At 43.4% G+C, this 13,818-nt stretch overlaps 1 protein-coding gene across 1 annotated transcript in view; it reads left to right on the top strand.

Moving 5' to 3' along the window:
* The window catches only part of ACO1 (aconitase 1), a gene marked incomplete at both ends in the record, with an annotated part of 37,391 nt that extends 23,573 nt beyond the window's left edge, over window positions 1-13,818 (top strand). The window contains 8 exons of the mRNA XM_080708658.1: window positions 165-321; window positions 1,731-1,855; window positions 3,022-3,126; window positions 3,758-3,900; window positions 6,042-6,189; window positions 8,956-9,078; window positions 12,341-12,526; window positions 13,705-13,818. Coding sequence (XP_080564784.1) covers window positions 165-321; window positions 1,731-1,855; window positions 3,022-3,126; window positions 3,758-3,900; window positions 6,042-6,189; window positions 8,956-9,078; window positions 12,341-12,526; window positions 13,705-13,818 — 1,101 coding nt within the window. The remainder of the gene's footprint in view (window positions 1-164; window positions 322-1,730; window positions 1,856-3,021; window positions 3,127-3,757; window positions 3,901-6,041; window positions 6,190-8,955; window positions 9,079-12,340; window positions 12,527-13,704) is intronic.

The following is a 13,818-nucleotide window of genomic DNA, read 5'->3' as shown; positions in this document are numbered from 1 at the left end:
AGCAGAAATCACTGAACATGACTCAGCTGCTTTTGGCTCAGAGTGTCTCATGTCCCCTTCTCTCTGTAGCATGAGAGGACCAAGTAAAAGGGCAAATGGTCTGAGATGAGAAGTCTAGGCAGTTTCTCCCCTGTGCGACTGACATTTTTCCCCCCCTTAAACAGGGAGACCTAGTAGCTGTTGGAGTACTATCTGGGAACAGAAATTTTGAAGGTCGAGTCCACCCCAACACCCGGGCCAACTATTTAGCATCTCCCCCGTTAGTAATAGCCTACGCAATTGCTGGGACCATCAGGATCGACTTTGAGAAAGAGCCATTGGGTAAGATTTTGTTTGTGTAAGTACGATTCTTTTCTAGTGAACTAAAATAAATTACTGGAAGAAAGATGCTACTTTTGTTAATAAAACTGAAGCACAGACCTGCTAAGCATAAGACAAATGGGAGAATCTTCTCAGTATCTCTCATATACAGTAGAATATGACGAGTACACAAGTACGCACTGCGGCTGAGGAGTGGCAAAGGGCAGGGAATAAATACCACAAGCCATGGAGTGGTGCCTTCTGGTCTCCTTGGCAGTTCCTCCCTTCTCCACTCCACTGTACTCTAATGATACATAGTTTGTAGGAAACTCCAGATAGTTCAGCTGTTCACAGTTCAGAACTAAAGCTTTGTCTCCTTTCCTCTGCTTCTTTTGCTTGATACACTCCCTCAAATCCATCCTATGATTAGATAATGTAGAAATAATGTCCTTTAAGGTTACTTTAGGAAACCATAGCTCTAGAAGGGCTGTTGCTTCTCATTATCTGTGGAGTCTGTATCTGCAGTTTTTCCTACTCACTAACATAGTTTAGCCTTCAGTCTGTGCTTCGGTGCTTCAGCGGCCCTTTGCGGACACTCATGGATGCAACCAGTCACTCAGCACATACACATACATCCCAGGCTGAGGGTCAGTAAGGCTACACTCTGCCGCCTTGTCTCAGCTCCCACACTATAAACAAATACCCCTGCACAGTCTGTTTAGTGCCTTTTTTCCCCTCATTTTTGTGCTTTTTGTGATGATGTTGCTGTTTAAACTGGCCCCTGAGCACAGTGCTGATGTTCCATATGGTGTTGAGCACCAAAAAGCGATAATATGCCTGTGTTTAGATTGGCGCTGGCTGGCTGGAAGCCCAGTGTTCCTGAGTTAGATTTCCTTGGGGGATTGGTTTCAGGACCCCAAAGATACAAAAATCCACAGATATGTAAGTGCTTTTTATAAAATGGCATAGTATTTACATATAATCTAAACAGATCATCTGTAACTAATACTTAGTATAATATAAGTGCCATATAAGTATTGTACTATTTAGAGAATAAACAAGGAAAATGTACATATTCAGTACACATGCAGTTTTTTTTTTAATATTTTTCAATCCATTGTTGGCTGAATCAGCAGATGCTGAACTCTCAGATATGGAGTCTCAACTGTATATTAAATAAGTTATCTTTAAACAAAAGAACTCACAAAACAACGTATATATTGGTGGGTTGATGGAAATGTGGCCTGAGGCTCACAGGGGCCTAGCCTGTGTTTCCCCTAGGGGCAGTAGTTAAATATTCACTAATACAGTGTTTGCACAAACTTTACAGAAAGAACATTACCACCAAGAGGTAAGAGACCTGACTCTATGTGATAATGAAAATGCAGTATTAGATGAAAATTTTCTCATTAATAAACATTTTCCCCCAGGCGTAAATGCAAAGGGACAGCATGTATTTCTCAAAGATATCTGGCCAACTCGAGACGAGATCCAGGCAGTGGAGCGACAGTATGTCATCCCTGGAATGTTCAAGGAGGTCTATAAGAAAATAGAGGTGAGGTCCCTGCCATTTGCCCAGCCCCCAAGGATATAAGAGGAAGCCCTTACTTGTGTCATATTTGCAGACTTTAAAGGTAACAGGAGTATAAGCTGTAGAAAGTACATTTATTTGTCTAGATAACTAAGAGAGTCTCAGTCAATTTTCTCTCAAAACTCACAATTTTACTGCAAGCTGGGCATGGGTACACAGTTTTAATTCCAGTACTTGGGAGGCTGAGACAAGAGGATTGCACGTTCGCAACCAGTCTCGGCTACTTAGTGAGGCTCTCCTCAACTTAGATAGACCATGTTTCAAAATAAATAAGGCTAGGGGGTCGGGTGTAGTGGCGCACGCTTGTAATCCCCACGCTTGGGAGGCAGAGACAGGAGGATCATGCAGGTTCGAAGCCAGCCTCACTGACTTAAGAAACCCTGTTTCAAAAAAAAAAAAAAAAAAAAAAAAAAAAAAAAAAAAAATATATATATATATATATATATATATATATAGAGAGAGAGAGAGAGAGAGAGAGGGGGGGGGGGGGGAAGTTCTGGGAGTATAGCCTGGAGGTAGAAGGGTTTCCAGGAACCGCAGTACCACCAAAAATAAATAAATAAATAAATAAATACGGCTAGGGGAGTAGCTCAGTAGAATGGCCCTGGATTAAATTCCCAAACCTGAAAAATAAAAAAAATACAAGCCGGGTGTGGTGGCGCACGCTTGTAATCCCCGCGCTTGGGAGGCTGAGACAGGAGGATCGCACAGGTTCGAAGCCAGCCTCAGCTACCTAGTGAGGCTCTCAGCAACTTAGTGAGACCTTGTTTCCAAATAAAGTATAAAATAGGTCTGGGAGTATAGCCCGGAGGTAGAAAGCCTCGGCGCCTCCTGCATTGGTCCCTTCAGGGTTCCACAGAGCCATCAAGCAAGGAGGCAGAAGGCAGAGTATCTTTATAAGTCACTGTAGGATCATTCTTGCCATTTTACAAGCCTCCTGTTTCACAACTTATTTGTTTTTTGGTTTGTTAGCATGTTTTCTTAGTATAGAGAAACTGTTTGTGTGACTGTTAAAATGAAAATGGTTTTTCTTGTACCTCTTAGCATGAATGTTTTGTGTTTGCATATTAAGTTTTTCCCTGAAATGGAATGTAATTAAATTTGTCTTCTCCTTTTTTTATTTTTTTTAGACTGTGAATGAAAGCTGGAATGCCCTAGCAGCTCCTTCAGATAAACTGTATTTCTGGAATCCCAAATCTACATATATTAAATCACCACCATTCTTTGAAAACCTGGTATGACATTTTATTTTTTAACAAAACAAGCTCTTTAAGATTTTTTTTCTTTTAAAAACCCACATTACCCCATGCCTTTGCTTTGGTTACCCTCTTTTATAAAACGTTTACATTTTCAAGCAGATAAGGCTGGGGAGTGTTTTAGGAGGCTCAGCTCTTTGGCTGTAGTGAGTTTCCCTGGGCAGGGGTTCTGTGTGGCTGTGCAGATACACCCTGGAGAGTAGCTTCCACATCTCTGGACATGAGCCCAGTAAAGTCTGCAGGAATTTTCTAAGAGAGGACCCACCATATTTAGAATCTTAACACTCATACTCCATGATGTGTCAGGGGAAGGGACCGGAGGCGTCAGCATTGCGGTTGTCCAGGGGAGGTGGAGAGAGAGTGGCACTTGCAGCTGCAGTCTTAAGCTTTTGAGGGGGAGTCCCAGTGCTTCGCCTTCTTTTCAAGGTTGACATGTGAATGTTTCCAGTGAACTCATATTACTTTTTCCAAGTGTCCTTGCTAAAAACCAGAAAACTAGGATGTTCCATGCTTTGACAGAGCCATCATTTGGTCCAGATCCATGTTGAGCTTATGTGATGACTTATTGAGAAATCCTGCACCAATGCTGACTTGTTCTGTTCTTTTCTAGACTTTGGATCTCCAGCCCCCTAAATCTATAGTGGATGCCTATGTTCTATTAAATTTGGGAGATTCAGTAACAACTGACCACATCTCTCCAGCTGGAAATATTGCAAGAAACAGCCCTGCTGCTCGCTACCTAACGAACAGGGGGTAAGTCTGAGCGAGGTGTGGAAGACCGAAGGCAGGAGGAGAGTGAGTGGAGAGCAGAAGACTGGTATTTCTCTTTTTTTATAAGGTCTCTTTGGAATCAGACTCTGGTGTTTCACTGAACCCTGGAGCCAGAAAACCAGTTGCTTTTTCTGTGGTTCATAGCACCGGAATCCCAGCAGGAGGGCAGGGAAGGTGACCTTGTTGATCAAGTGTATTAGGTTCAGCTGTCATTCCTGCCTGAGCTTCCGACAGAGCCAGAAGCCTGACAGCCTGAAATGCTTTGCTGTGTCCTTGTTGACAGCAAAATCTACGGTTCGCTCATCCCATCACCAGACCCTTGGACATGCACTGACATTCCTAGGTGTGTCAGTATTGCCTGCTATTATCTGATACACTGATATTGAGGTCAGTGGTTCCCAAATCTGATTTTCCATAAAGAAGCATGTAGAGAGGTTAAAAGTCCTGGTTTCTGATCTTACTTTCTGTATTCAGCTCTTTGAGGAATGAGGCCCAGAGTAAATTTGAGAAACAAAATGTACATACTTTTTCTCTAGTCATGATTCTTTTTTTTTTTTTACTTTTTACTTTTTATTGGTGCACTGTAGTCATACATCTTAATGGAGTACAAGATGGTAGAGGCATACATGCACACATCATGCAATCAGCCCTTCCCCAATTCCCACCCCATTCCCTCCCCCTCCCTCCTTCTCACATTTGGCTTAGTGACTGACTTTGATATGTTTGTTAATGTACATCATATACATTAGAGGATTTCCTCTCCCCGCCCCCTCAGTTAGGTCACCTTATTGGCTCATCTAGTCGTGATTCTTGACCAAGTCTTTTGATACATGAAGTCTTTAGGGAATTGACTGAAAACAAAATAATGCCTTCCCCCAAAAAAATGTGTATACCCACAACATTTTATTTAGAATTTCAAGGGTTATGAGGCACACTTAAAAGCCCAATTATAAACTCTCCCAATTTGCAAATTAGATCTAAGCATTTAGTCATATTAACACTTCCAGCCACCCCTAGTATTTTAAGAAGTAGGCCAGGCAGCTGGGCGTGGTGGCACACGCTTGTAATCCCCACACTTTGGAGGTAGAAACAGGAGGATTGCTGGCTTAAGAAACCCTGTTTCCAAAGAAAATATAGGTCTTGGAGTGTAGCCCAGAGGCAGAAGGGTTCCATCATCCCCAGTACCACCAAAAAAAAAAAAAAGAAGAAGAAGTAAGGCAGGGAACTGGTGACAGTGTTAACTATACGATGTTGTTCTTGACACCGAGTTCCCTTTCATTCATTGGTTCTCACAGATAAGATTTTTCTCTGGTCTAGAGCCAGAAATCACTCGTCTGCCTCCTTGGTGCTGCTTTATATTTGTCCTATGGAAGTTGTAAATTACATTCCCAGTGCTTTGCTTCCCTTTGTGTTGAGTTCCTGATAACTCAGGAGCATATTTGAATCTACTTCCAATTAGTTTATGGGATGTATTCTGTTGTCCCCATTCTTGGCTCCATCTGACAGGCCTCCCCTAAATATTCCCATTTCCTTTTGTTTTCAGTTTTAATTTAGCCTTTTACCTCTTATGAAGCTTTATAAGCTACTCTGCTGGGTAAGTAAGTACTCCTTTTAGGGTTCCTCCTGATTTTTCCATCCAGATTGAAATACTCTGAATTGACTCCGAGGGGAATGTTAATCACTGCTCTTCACCCCACCTCTTTTCACTCTGCCCTTAGTTGAAGCTGTGGCAGCGGCTTCTCTTTCTTGGACAACAGCGCTTACTTGGTAGATTTAGAGAAATAGGGAGCCGGGCATGGTGCCACAGTCTTGTAATCCCAGCACTTAGAGGCTGAGACAGGAGGATCTCAGGTTCATGGCCAGCCCTGACCGTTCAGTGAGGCTCTCAGCAATTTAGTGAGACCCTCTTTCCAAATAAAAATAAAATACGGCTAGGGGTGTAACTCAGAGAGAAAAGGCCCCTAGGTTCAGTCCCCATGACCACACACACACACACACACACACACACACACACACACACACACAGTTGGAGAAATGGCTGACTTTATAGCATTAGCCCCCCACTCTTGGTTTAATCTTTACTTTCTTCACTAAACTAACTCCTCTCCTGCTTGTGTTCTCAGCCTAACGCCTCGAGAATTCAACTCCTATGGTTCCCGCCGGGGGAATGATGCCATCATGGCACGGGGAACTTTTGCCAACATTCGCTTGTTAAACAAATTTTTGAACAAGCAGGCACCACAGACTATACATCTTCCTTCTGGAGAAACCGTGAGTATTGTCTCCTTTGTTTCTTTCAGAATCCAGTATTTTAAGCTCTGGGAGACTGATTTTTTTATACAGTGACACTCTTTTTGGTTTTAGTTATTTATTCTTTTTTTACAGCCCCAGCCTTCCTCAGGCCTCCTAGAGTTTCTCTTGTCAGGTGCCTGTATATGTGTGGAGTCTATCACTAATAGACTTTAAAACCTCTTCATGCTTGGAGGTTTTGTACCATGGTTTAATAAGTCTTGTTTCTTGGGAGCTAAAAAAGCCTTTGAGTGAAATATCATCAAAGTAAATGAAGGAGAAAATTCCAGATTAGAGGATATTTATTAAGTGCTACTGTAATCATCCTAGCATTTAATTTAATTTACTGTATCCACTAGGAAAAGAAAGACTATACAGGTTTGTAGAGGCCTGTATATTCTTGAGTCACAAAGGAAGCCACTGAGGGCTGAGATTGTGGTTGGTAGATGTGGGCTGTGTGAGGGGGGAGCCCTTACTTGGAGCAACGCAATTCTGGCTGCAGGGCCTTTGGTCAATTATTTCCCTCCCTGAGCTTCACTTTTCTTGCTTATGAAGTAGGAGTCCTCCCTGCCTCAGAAGGCTGTGAGGCTAAAAGTGAAGTACAATGACAGGTAAAACCTGGTGTGGTGTCTGCGTATGGATAGGTCTTCAGCACCACTTTTTATCCTGGGAGTGCTATGAAACTAAAACGTTCAGCCTGCTTGAGAAATAATTCTACCAACTCATTAAAAATATTAGTAGCTAATAGTTCTGTGGCACTTGCCATATTAGAGGTAATGTTCTAAGCTCTTTACATATATTGACTTATTTTATCCTCATGACATCCCTTTGAGGTAGGTGTCATAATTACCTGTTTAACTGAGCATAGAGGCATACAGAGGTCAGAAGTCCCCCAGGTCCACAGTGAAAATCCTGAGATTAAAACCCAAGGATTCTGGCTCCAAATTCAGGGCCCTTTACCATCCCATGTGCTTCTTCACTCATAGCTGACTATATATATTTTTTTATAGATAATTGGATCTTCCTTAGCACCTAGTCCAGCATATCCTTGTCTGATGGATAGCAGGGATAATAAAAATATTATGTAAAAATTATGGATATCAGCTGGGTATGGTGTCACATACCTGTAATCCCAGTATTTGGGAGGCTGAGTTAGGATTACAGGTTTGAAGCCAAACTCCACAACTTAATAAGGCCCCAGGCAACTTAGCAAGACCCTTTTCAAAATAAAATGAGGTTAGAGGAGGAGGGTGTCGATTGGAGGTAGAATGTTCCTGGGTTCAGTCCCCAGGAACACACACAAACGATGTCAAATGATAGAGTACCCAAGAGACCAAAGGGGAAGACTTGTAGTGCCAGATGCTGGGGGATCCCCAGGAAGCTATGCAGAAGTGAGTCACGTTTTACAAGCCTTACTATTACATAGACCTTCTAGTTGGATGGTTAATGCCTCATCTTAAAAAAGGAGACAGAATCAGGGATGAGTAGACATTTGAACCAAGACTTGAGCTTGAGAAATAGACCTAGTCTAAGAAGTGCAGGTGGTAACAGTTATATTCCAAAAACATTGTAAGAAGTAGAAGAAAACTTTTAAGAATCATCAGCTCAGACAGTTAATTTTCCATTTCTATAAAGTGGCAAACAGAAGATAAGAGCTTCTTAAATTTTTTAAAAAAAAAGTCCCCAAAAAATTTTAGAGGAGAGGGTGATTAATATAGAAAATCACCTGGAAAGCCAGGCGTGGTGGCGCACGCTTATAATCCCTGCGCTTGGGAGGCGGAGACAAGAGGATCGCGCAGGTTCGTAGCCAGCCACGCTGGTTTAAGAGACCCTGTTTCAAAAATATAAAATAGGTCTGGGAGTGTAGCCCGAAGGTAGAAGGGCTTCCAGGAACCCCAGTACCACCAAAAAAAAAAAAAAGAAAAAGAAAAAGAAAAAAAAAGAAAATCACCTGGAAGACAGAGTAGATTACCAAAAGGAAAATTAGAACATGTAAGGACATAAGTTCTAAACTCTAGAGGCACAACATCTAACTAAATAAAAGTACTAAAAAGAAAACAGACGAAATGAAAGGAAATTATCCAAGAAATAACACAAGGAAAAGTTTTCCCAACTAAAGTATCTGAGAATTCAGATTGAAATGGTCCACCAACCACCCAGCCAAAATTTACAAAGACTTATAAAGTCTTGCTCCAAATCACGTCACTGAAATTAAGAAAAGAGAGAATAGGAAAAGATCTAGAAACAACTGGCGAGGGAGACCAGCTTAGATGCAGTAGTGGGGAATCCGAAGTGCTCCACACTTCTTAACCATATCGGTGGAAACTTAGACCGAGGAAAATGATCACAACCCATCAAGTGCAGGGAGAGTAATGGCATATTCAGATTCTCAGAAGCTTATAAACATCCCTCGGTCCTTCTTTCAGGAAGCGCTTTGGTGAACGGGTTCCACCACAGTAAGGGAGCAAACCTACAGAGAGGAAGGTGCAGGATCCAGGAAGAAGGGGTGAGGAGTTTATAAAAACTCAGAAAACAATTAGGCATCCCAAACAATATATAATTCAGTTTTGTAGAAATAAATAGGTTGAGTTCATTGGGAGCTTGTATTCCACACAACAGCTGGTTGAGCTTTCCAATGGCTTTGTGTTGACATGGCAGGTGACCCTGCACTGTCACCGGGGCTCGCAGAGCCTGCGTCCTGCCCTTCACCTCTTTTGCACCTGTAAAACTTTGTTTTCTCTTCCTCAGCTCGATGTGTTTGATGCGGCTGAGCGGTACCAGCAAGCAGGCCTTCCCCTGATCGTTCTGGCTGGCAAAGAGTATGGCTCGGGCAGCTCCAGAGACTGGGCAGCCAAGGGCCCCTACCTGCTGGTGAGTGGGAAGCTGAGGCATCCTAGCAGGCTGCCCTTCTGAACCTCAAGAGTTGGGAAGCAGGGCAGGTACCAGGAATGAATTCTGTTGCTTTCTTTTCCAAGATGTCTTAGAAGAGCAAGCTCTAAAAAGCCTGTGATGTTTATTCATCTCCTGCTTCTTCATTTATTTCACTCAGTGAAGAATAATAATCTAGAAGTGAACTTGTTTCTTGAAATCAGACATCCATACCCTAAGAATCACAGACTTTGAGGTTTGAGGGAAGGTCTGTGAAGTCTCTGACATTATATCTAGAAGTGTTTATATGAATGTCTTTTGTGTTCTTTTTTTTTTTTTTTTTTTTTTTTAGTGATGGAACCCAGGGGCATTCTACCTTCGAGCTACACCCCTAGCCCTAGCCCTATTTTTTTTTTTTTTTTTGAAACAGGGTCTCTCTGAGTTGCAAAGGGCCTCACTAAGCAGCCGAGGCTGTCCTCGAACCGCAATCCTCCTTTCCCAGCCTCCTAAATGCTGGGATTACAAGCATGCACCATCATGCCCAGCTCAAAATGTCATTTTTTTTTTTAGGGTTTGGGGATGGAACCCAGAGGCATTTGACCTCCGAGCTATACTCCCTGCCCAATTTTTTATTCTTTATTTTGAAACAGGGTCTCACTGAGTTACAAAGGGCCTCACTAAGTAGCTGAGGCTGTCCGCGAACTGCAATCCTCCAGTCTCAGCCTCCCGAATGCTGGGATTACAAGGGTGTTCCACCACAACCGGCTTTTTTTTTTTTTTTTTTTTTTTTTTTGGGTGGTACTGGGGTTCCTGGAAACCCTTCTACCTCCGGGTTACACTCCCAGACCTATTTTTACATTTTTATTTGGAAACAGGGTCTCTTAAGCCAGCGCGGCTGGCTTCGAACCTGCGTGATCCTCCTGTCTCCGCCTCCCGAGTGCGGTATTCCAAGCGTGCGCCACCACACCCGGCCTCTCTTTTTTTTAGTAGGGGGAAGTTTTATGGTTTTCATAACATTCTCAGAGGTTGGAGACTTAAATGTTTTATTGCCACTATCCCAGTGAATGTAAGGAGTAATCCAAAGCCATGATGTTGTCTGTTAGACTCACGGAGGGGAGAAGGAAGGAGCCGGGCATTTTCAGGAATTGCTTTGGCAAGAACAAGCTCCAGGTCTCAGATAAGCTAGGAGCGTGCATGTTTTCCAGTAGCTTTTCACTGCCTGTGAAAGTCCTCGTCTCTTAGTGAGTTGTAGTTGCTCTCTGCATGCATAGCCAGGCAGCTCCCGAGAGCCTTCTAGCCATTACATGTATCTCCGTGAGACGGGCCAAGCAGGAGCAGGCAGCTTTTGCCTCTTGGCCATTTGCTTCCCTAAAAGCAGGAGGAACTGTGCTGCCAGCTTTAATCCTCAGGGTAAGGTAAAAATACTTAGATGGTCTTAATTTAATCATTTATAGCTCAAACAAATCAATGAACCTAGGAACCATTAAGTTAATATCCACGATATAGTGAAAAATGATGGCTAGCTGGCAAGCAGGCCCCTGAAATTTGGGCCTCTGTAAAAGTTACTGAATGTCACACCTATTATTTTATTGGTCATTTTGCTCTGAGGGACAAAAAAGTGTTCTCTGGTAGTTGGTACTAGGTTAGTGGCCTGGCTTTGCTGAAAACTGCAAAAAAATAAAAATAAAAATAAAAAGCTAAAGAAATTACACAGAAGAAAAAGGATTTTAGGAAGGAGGGTGGAGTTGACAGCAGAAACAAGACCTCCGCAGCAGTCAGGTGAGGAACTCTGAGATTGACAAAGGATAAGAGAACTGGCTCCAGAGGTGTGCTGTGGCCACCATGCTTCTATCCAGGTTGCCCTAAGGCCTGATGTGCAGCTGCCCAGGCTGGGCCACTCGGCAGTGCAGCCCCATGCTCACTGGAGAGAGACGGACAGCACCCACTCACAGCCATTCACACAGAGCTGGGGACCTGATGCTCAGAAAAAAATTCTACATCCCTTAAACACATAGACATAGAAACCTCTGCAAACCATCTACTGTCACAAAAAATCTGCCCTTCCTCTGTAGCAGTGGGTCTCAAATTAGGAAATGCCTGTGATTTTAAAAAAATCTGTTCTTAGATCTTATCTCCAGAGTCCAGTTTAATTGGTAAGAAGAGACAGGATGCTGGCATTTTAAAAGCCTCCCATAAGCCAGGTGTGGTGGCATATGCTTGTGATCCCAGTACTTGAGAAGCTGAGACAGGATCACAGGAACTAGCCTCAGCAACTTAGTGAGACCCTGTTTCAAAAAAAGAGGGGCAGGGGTGTGGCTCAGAGGTAGAGCACCCATGGTTTCTATCCCCATTAAACACACACACACACACACACACACACACACACACACACACTCTCTCTCCTGTGGAGATTCTGATATGCAGATGAGTTTGATATCCACTGCTCTGTAGCCCTGTTTCTCAAACTTACAAAAATCACTGGCCCCTCCCGCTACACACTCCCTGCAAGAGATTCTAGTACAGTAGATCTGGAAGAGCATCCAAGAATCTACATTTCTAGCAAGCTCCTCAAGTGAGTGTCTCAAAGTGGACTGTAGATACCAAGAGCCCTTAGAGTATCTTGATATTATATTACAATCAATATTAACTACTAACAGCAAAGTAATGGGGAACTCCAGTTAATCAGGTACCTTACTTATTGGTATATATGACCAATTATACATTACTGATAAGATGTCCTTTATAGGAAGCTTAATGTCAAGACTGTATTCAGTCTTAAAAAATGAAATATGAAAGCAGTACACAGCAATCATTTACTTTGTAGTAAGTTCTGAAAGTTGCTTTTTTGGTGAAACCTTCTGTGTTTGCTGAGGCACCTACAATAATGGAAAAATTCAAGGGGAAAAAAATGCTTTATGTTGTTTTGTAGCATAGAGTAGATAGAGTGGAAGTTTGCTAAAGGATCTTGGATCGCAGAGTGGCTAAATGCATGGTGAGACTGCATGGGTTCCAGTACCAGGTCCCACAACTCACTACCTGGGCAGAGGGGGAGAGTAACAGCACCTGCTGTGTCCCAAGGTTAGAGGACGTAGACTGAGAATTCATTTTGATGCTTATACTGTATTAGTTCTGACTAATGTAGGTGAAAGATTAACAGATACTTAGAACTTAGCTATGAAAGCAGTTTTTGAAGCCTTTGGTAAAGTTTCTGTGTACCTAAAGAAAAAATCAGAACCATGTCCAAACTACTCTCTTTGTTCGGTAGGGGATCAAAGCTGTTCTGGCCGAGAGTTATGAGCGCATTCACCGCAGTAACCTGGTGGGAATGGGGGTGATCCCCCTGGAGTATGTCCCTGGGGAGAATGCAGATTCCCTGGGACTCACAGGGCGGGAACGATACACTATCATCATTCCAGACAACCTCACACCACGAATGAAAGTCCAGGTCAAGGTAAGTGAGACCTTTTCCAACCAGGATGCACTGTAAAGGCTTATTAGAAGAAAATTAGAAGAATTTGGGAGGGGAAAAAAAATCAAAACTCAGTGGGTCTGCATTAGACCTGGAGTTCTCCCAGCACTTTTCTACCTGCCCTCAAAGCATAGCCAGGATGAAGCCTGTGGGTTTATTTTTTGTTTCAGTTTATTTATAGAGTGATCACCAGTTCCAATCTTACCTCTCTGTCCCTACCAGACCCACTGTCTTCTGTCCTCAGTCCCACTCAGCCCAGAGAACAGTGATGACAGCTGAGGGAGACAATATTCTCACATTACTGGAAAAACCCTCTTTTAATTATGAAAATGTGATCTGCATAAACACTCACCCTCTCCCCGAGCCTCATCCCAAACCCCAGGCTTAATTAGCCCAGTGGTGGTAATGCCAGGTACCTAGGCTGAGACCAAGGGAGGTACCCGCACCAGGATCCCCAGTGACTTTGCACCCTGGCAGAGAAAGCCCCCAGAAAAGGTTTAGAGTATACCATCCCAGCTGGGCGTGGTGGCGCAAGCCTTTAATCACAGTATTTGTGAGGCTGAGACAGGAGGATTGAAGATTCACAGCCAGCCTCAGCAAATTAGCAAGGCCCTCTGTAACTTAGATCTTGTTTCAAAATAAAAAATAAAATAGGGTTGGGGTGCAGCCCGGAGGTAGAAAGAAAGAAAGAAAGAAAGAAAGAGAGAGAGAGAGAGAGAGAGAGAGAGAGAGAGGGAGGGAGGGAGGGAGGGAGGGAGGGAGGGAGGGAGGAAGGAAGGAAGAAAGAAAGAAAGAAAGAAAGAAAGAAAGAAAGAAAGAGAGAGAGAAAGAAAGAAAATCCTCTCCCAGTGACACCAGTGGCTGTTGCCTGAAGAGCTCTTTCTAGTTCTCAGGTGCCTCACATCCTCACCTGTCCATTCCGCAGTGCTTCTCAGACATGGGTGTGCAGATAAGTCTCCCAGGGGGCTTGTCAAAATGCAGATCCTGACTCAGCGGGTCTGGGCTGGAGCCAGAGAGCACCTGTTCCATATGCTGCTGGTGTGCGAGCCACACCCTGCACGTCAGGCGAGAGGGGAAGCCAGGCAGAACCCCCCCACCCCAAGTCAGAGCCATCTTGCCTCTTCCCTCAGTAACTCTTCTCTGCTTCTTTGTTGTTGCAGCTGGATACGGGCAAGACCTTCCAGGCAGTCATGAGGTTCGACACCGATGTGGAGCTCACCTATTTCCGCAATGGAGGCATCCTCAACTATATGATCCGCAAGATGGCCAAGTAG

This window comes from Muscardinus avellanarius (assembly GCF_963383645.1).
Source record: "Muscardinus avellanarius genome assembly, chromosome: 13".
Lineage (NCBI taxonomy): Eukaryota > Metazoa > Chordata > Mammalia > Rodentia > Gliridae > Muscardinus > Muscardinus avellanarius.
This window is presented reverse-complemented; position numbering and strand designations above follow the sequence as displayed.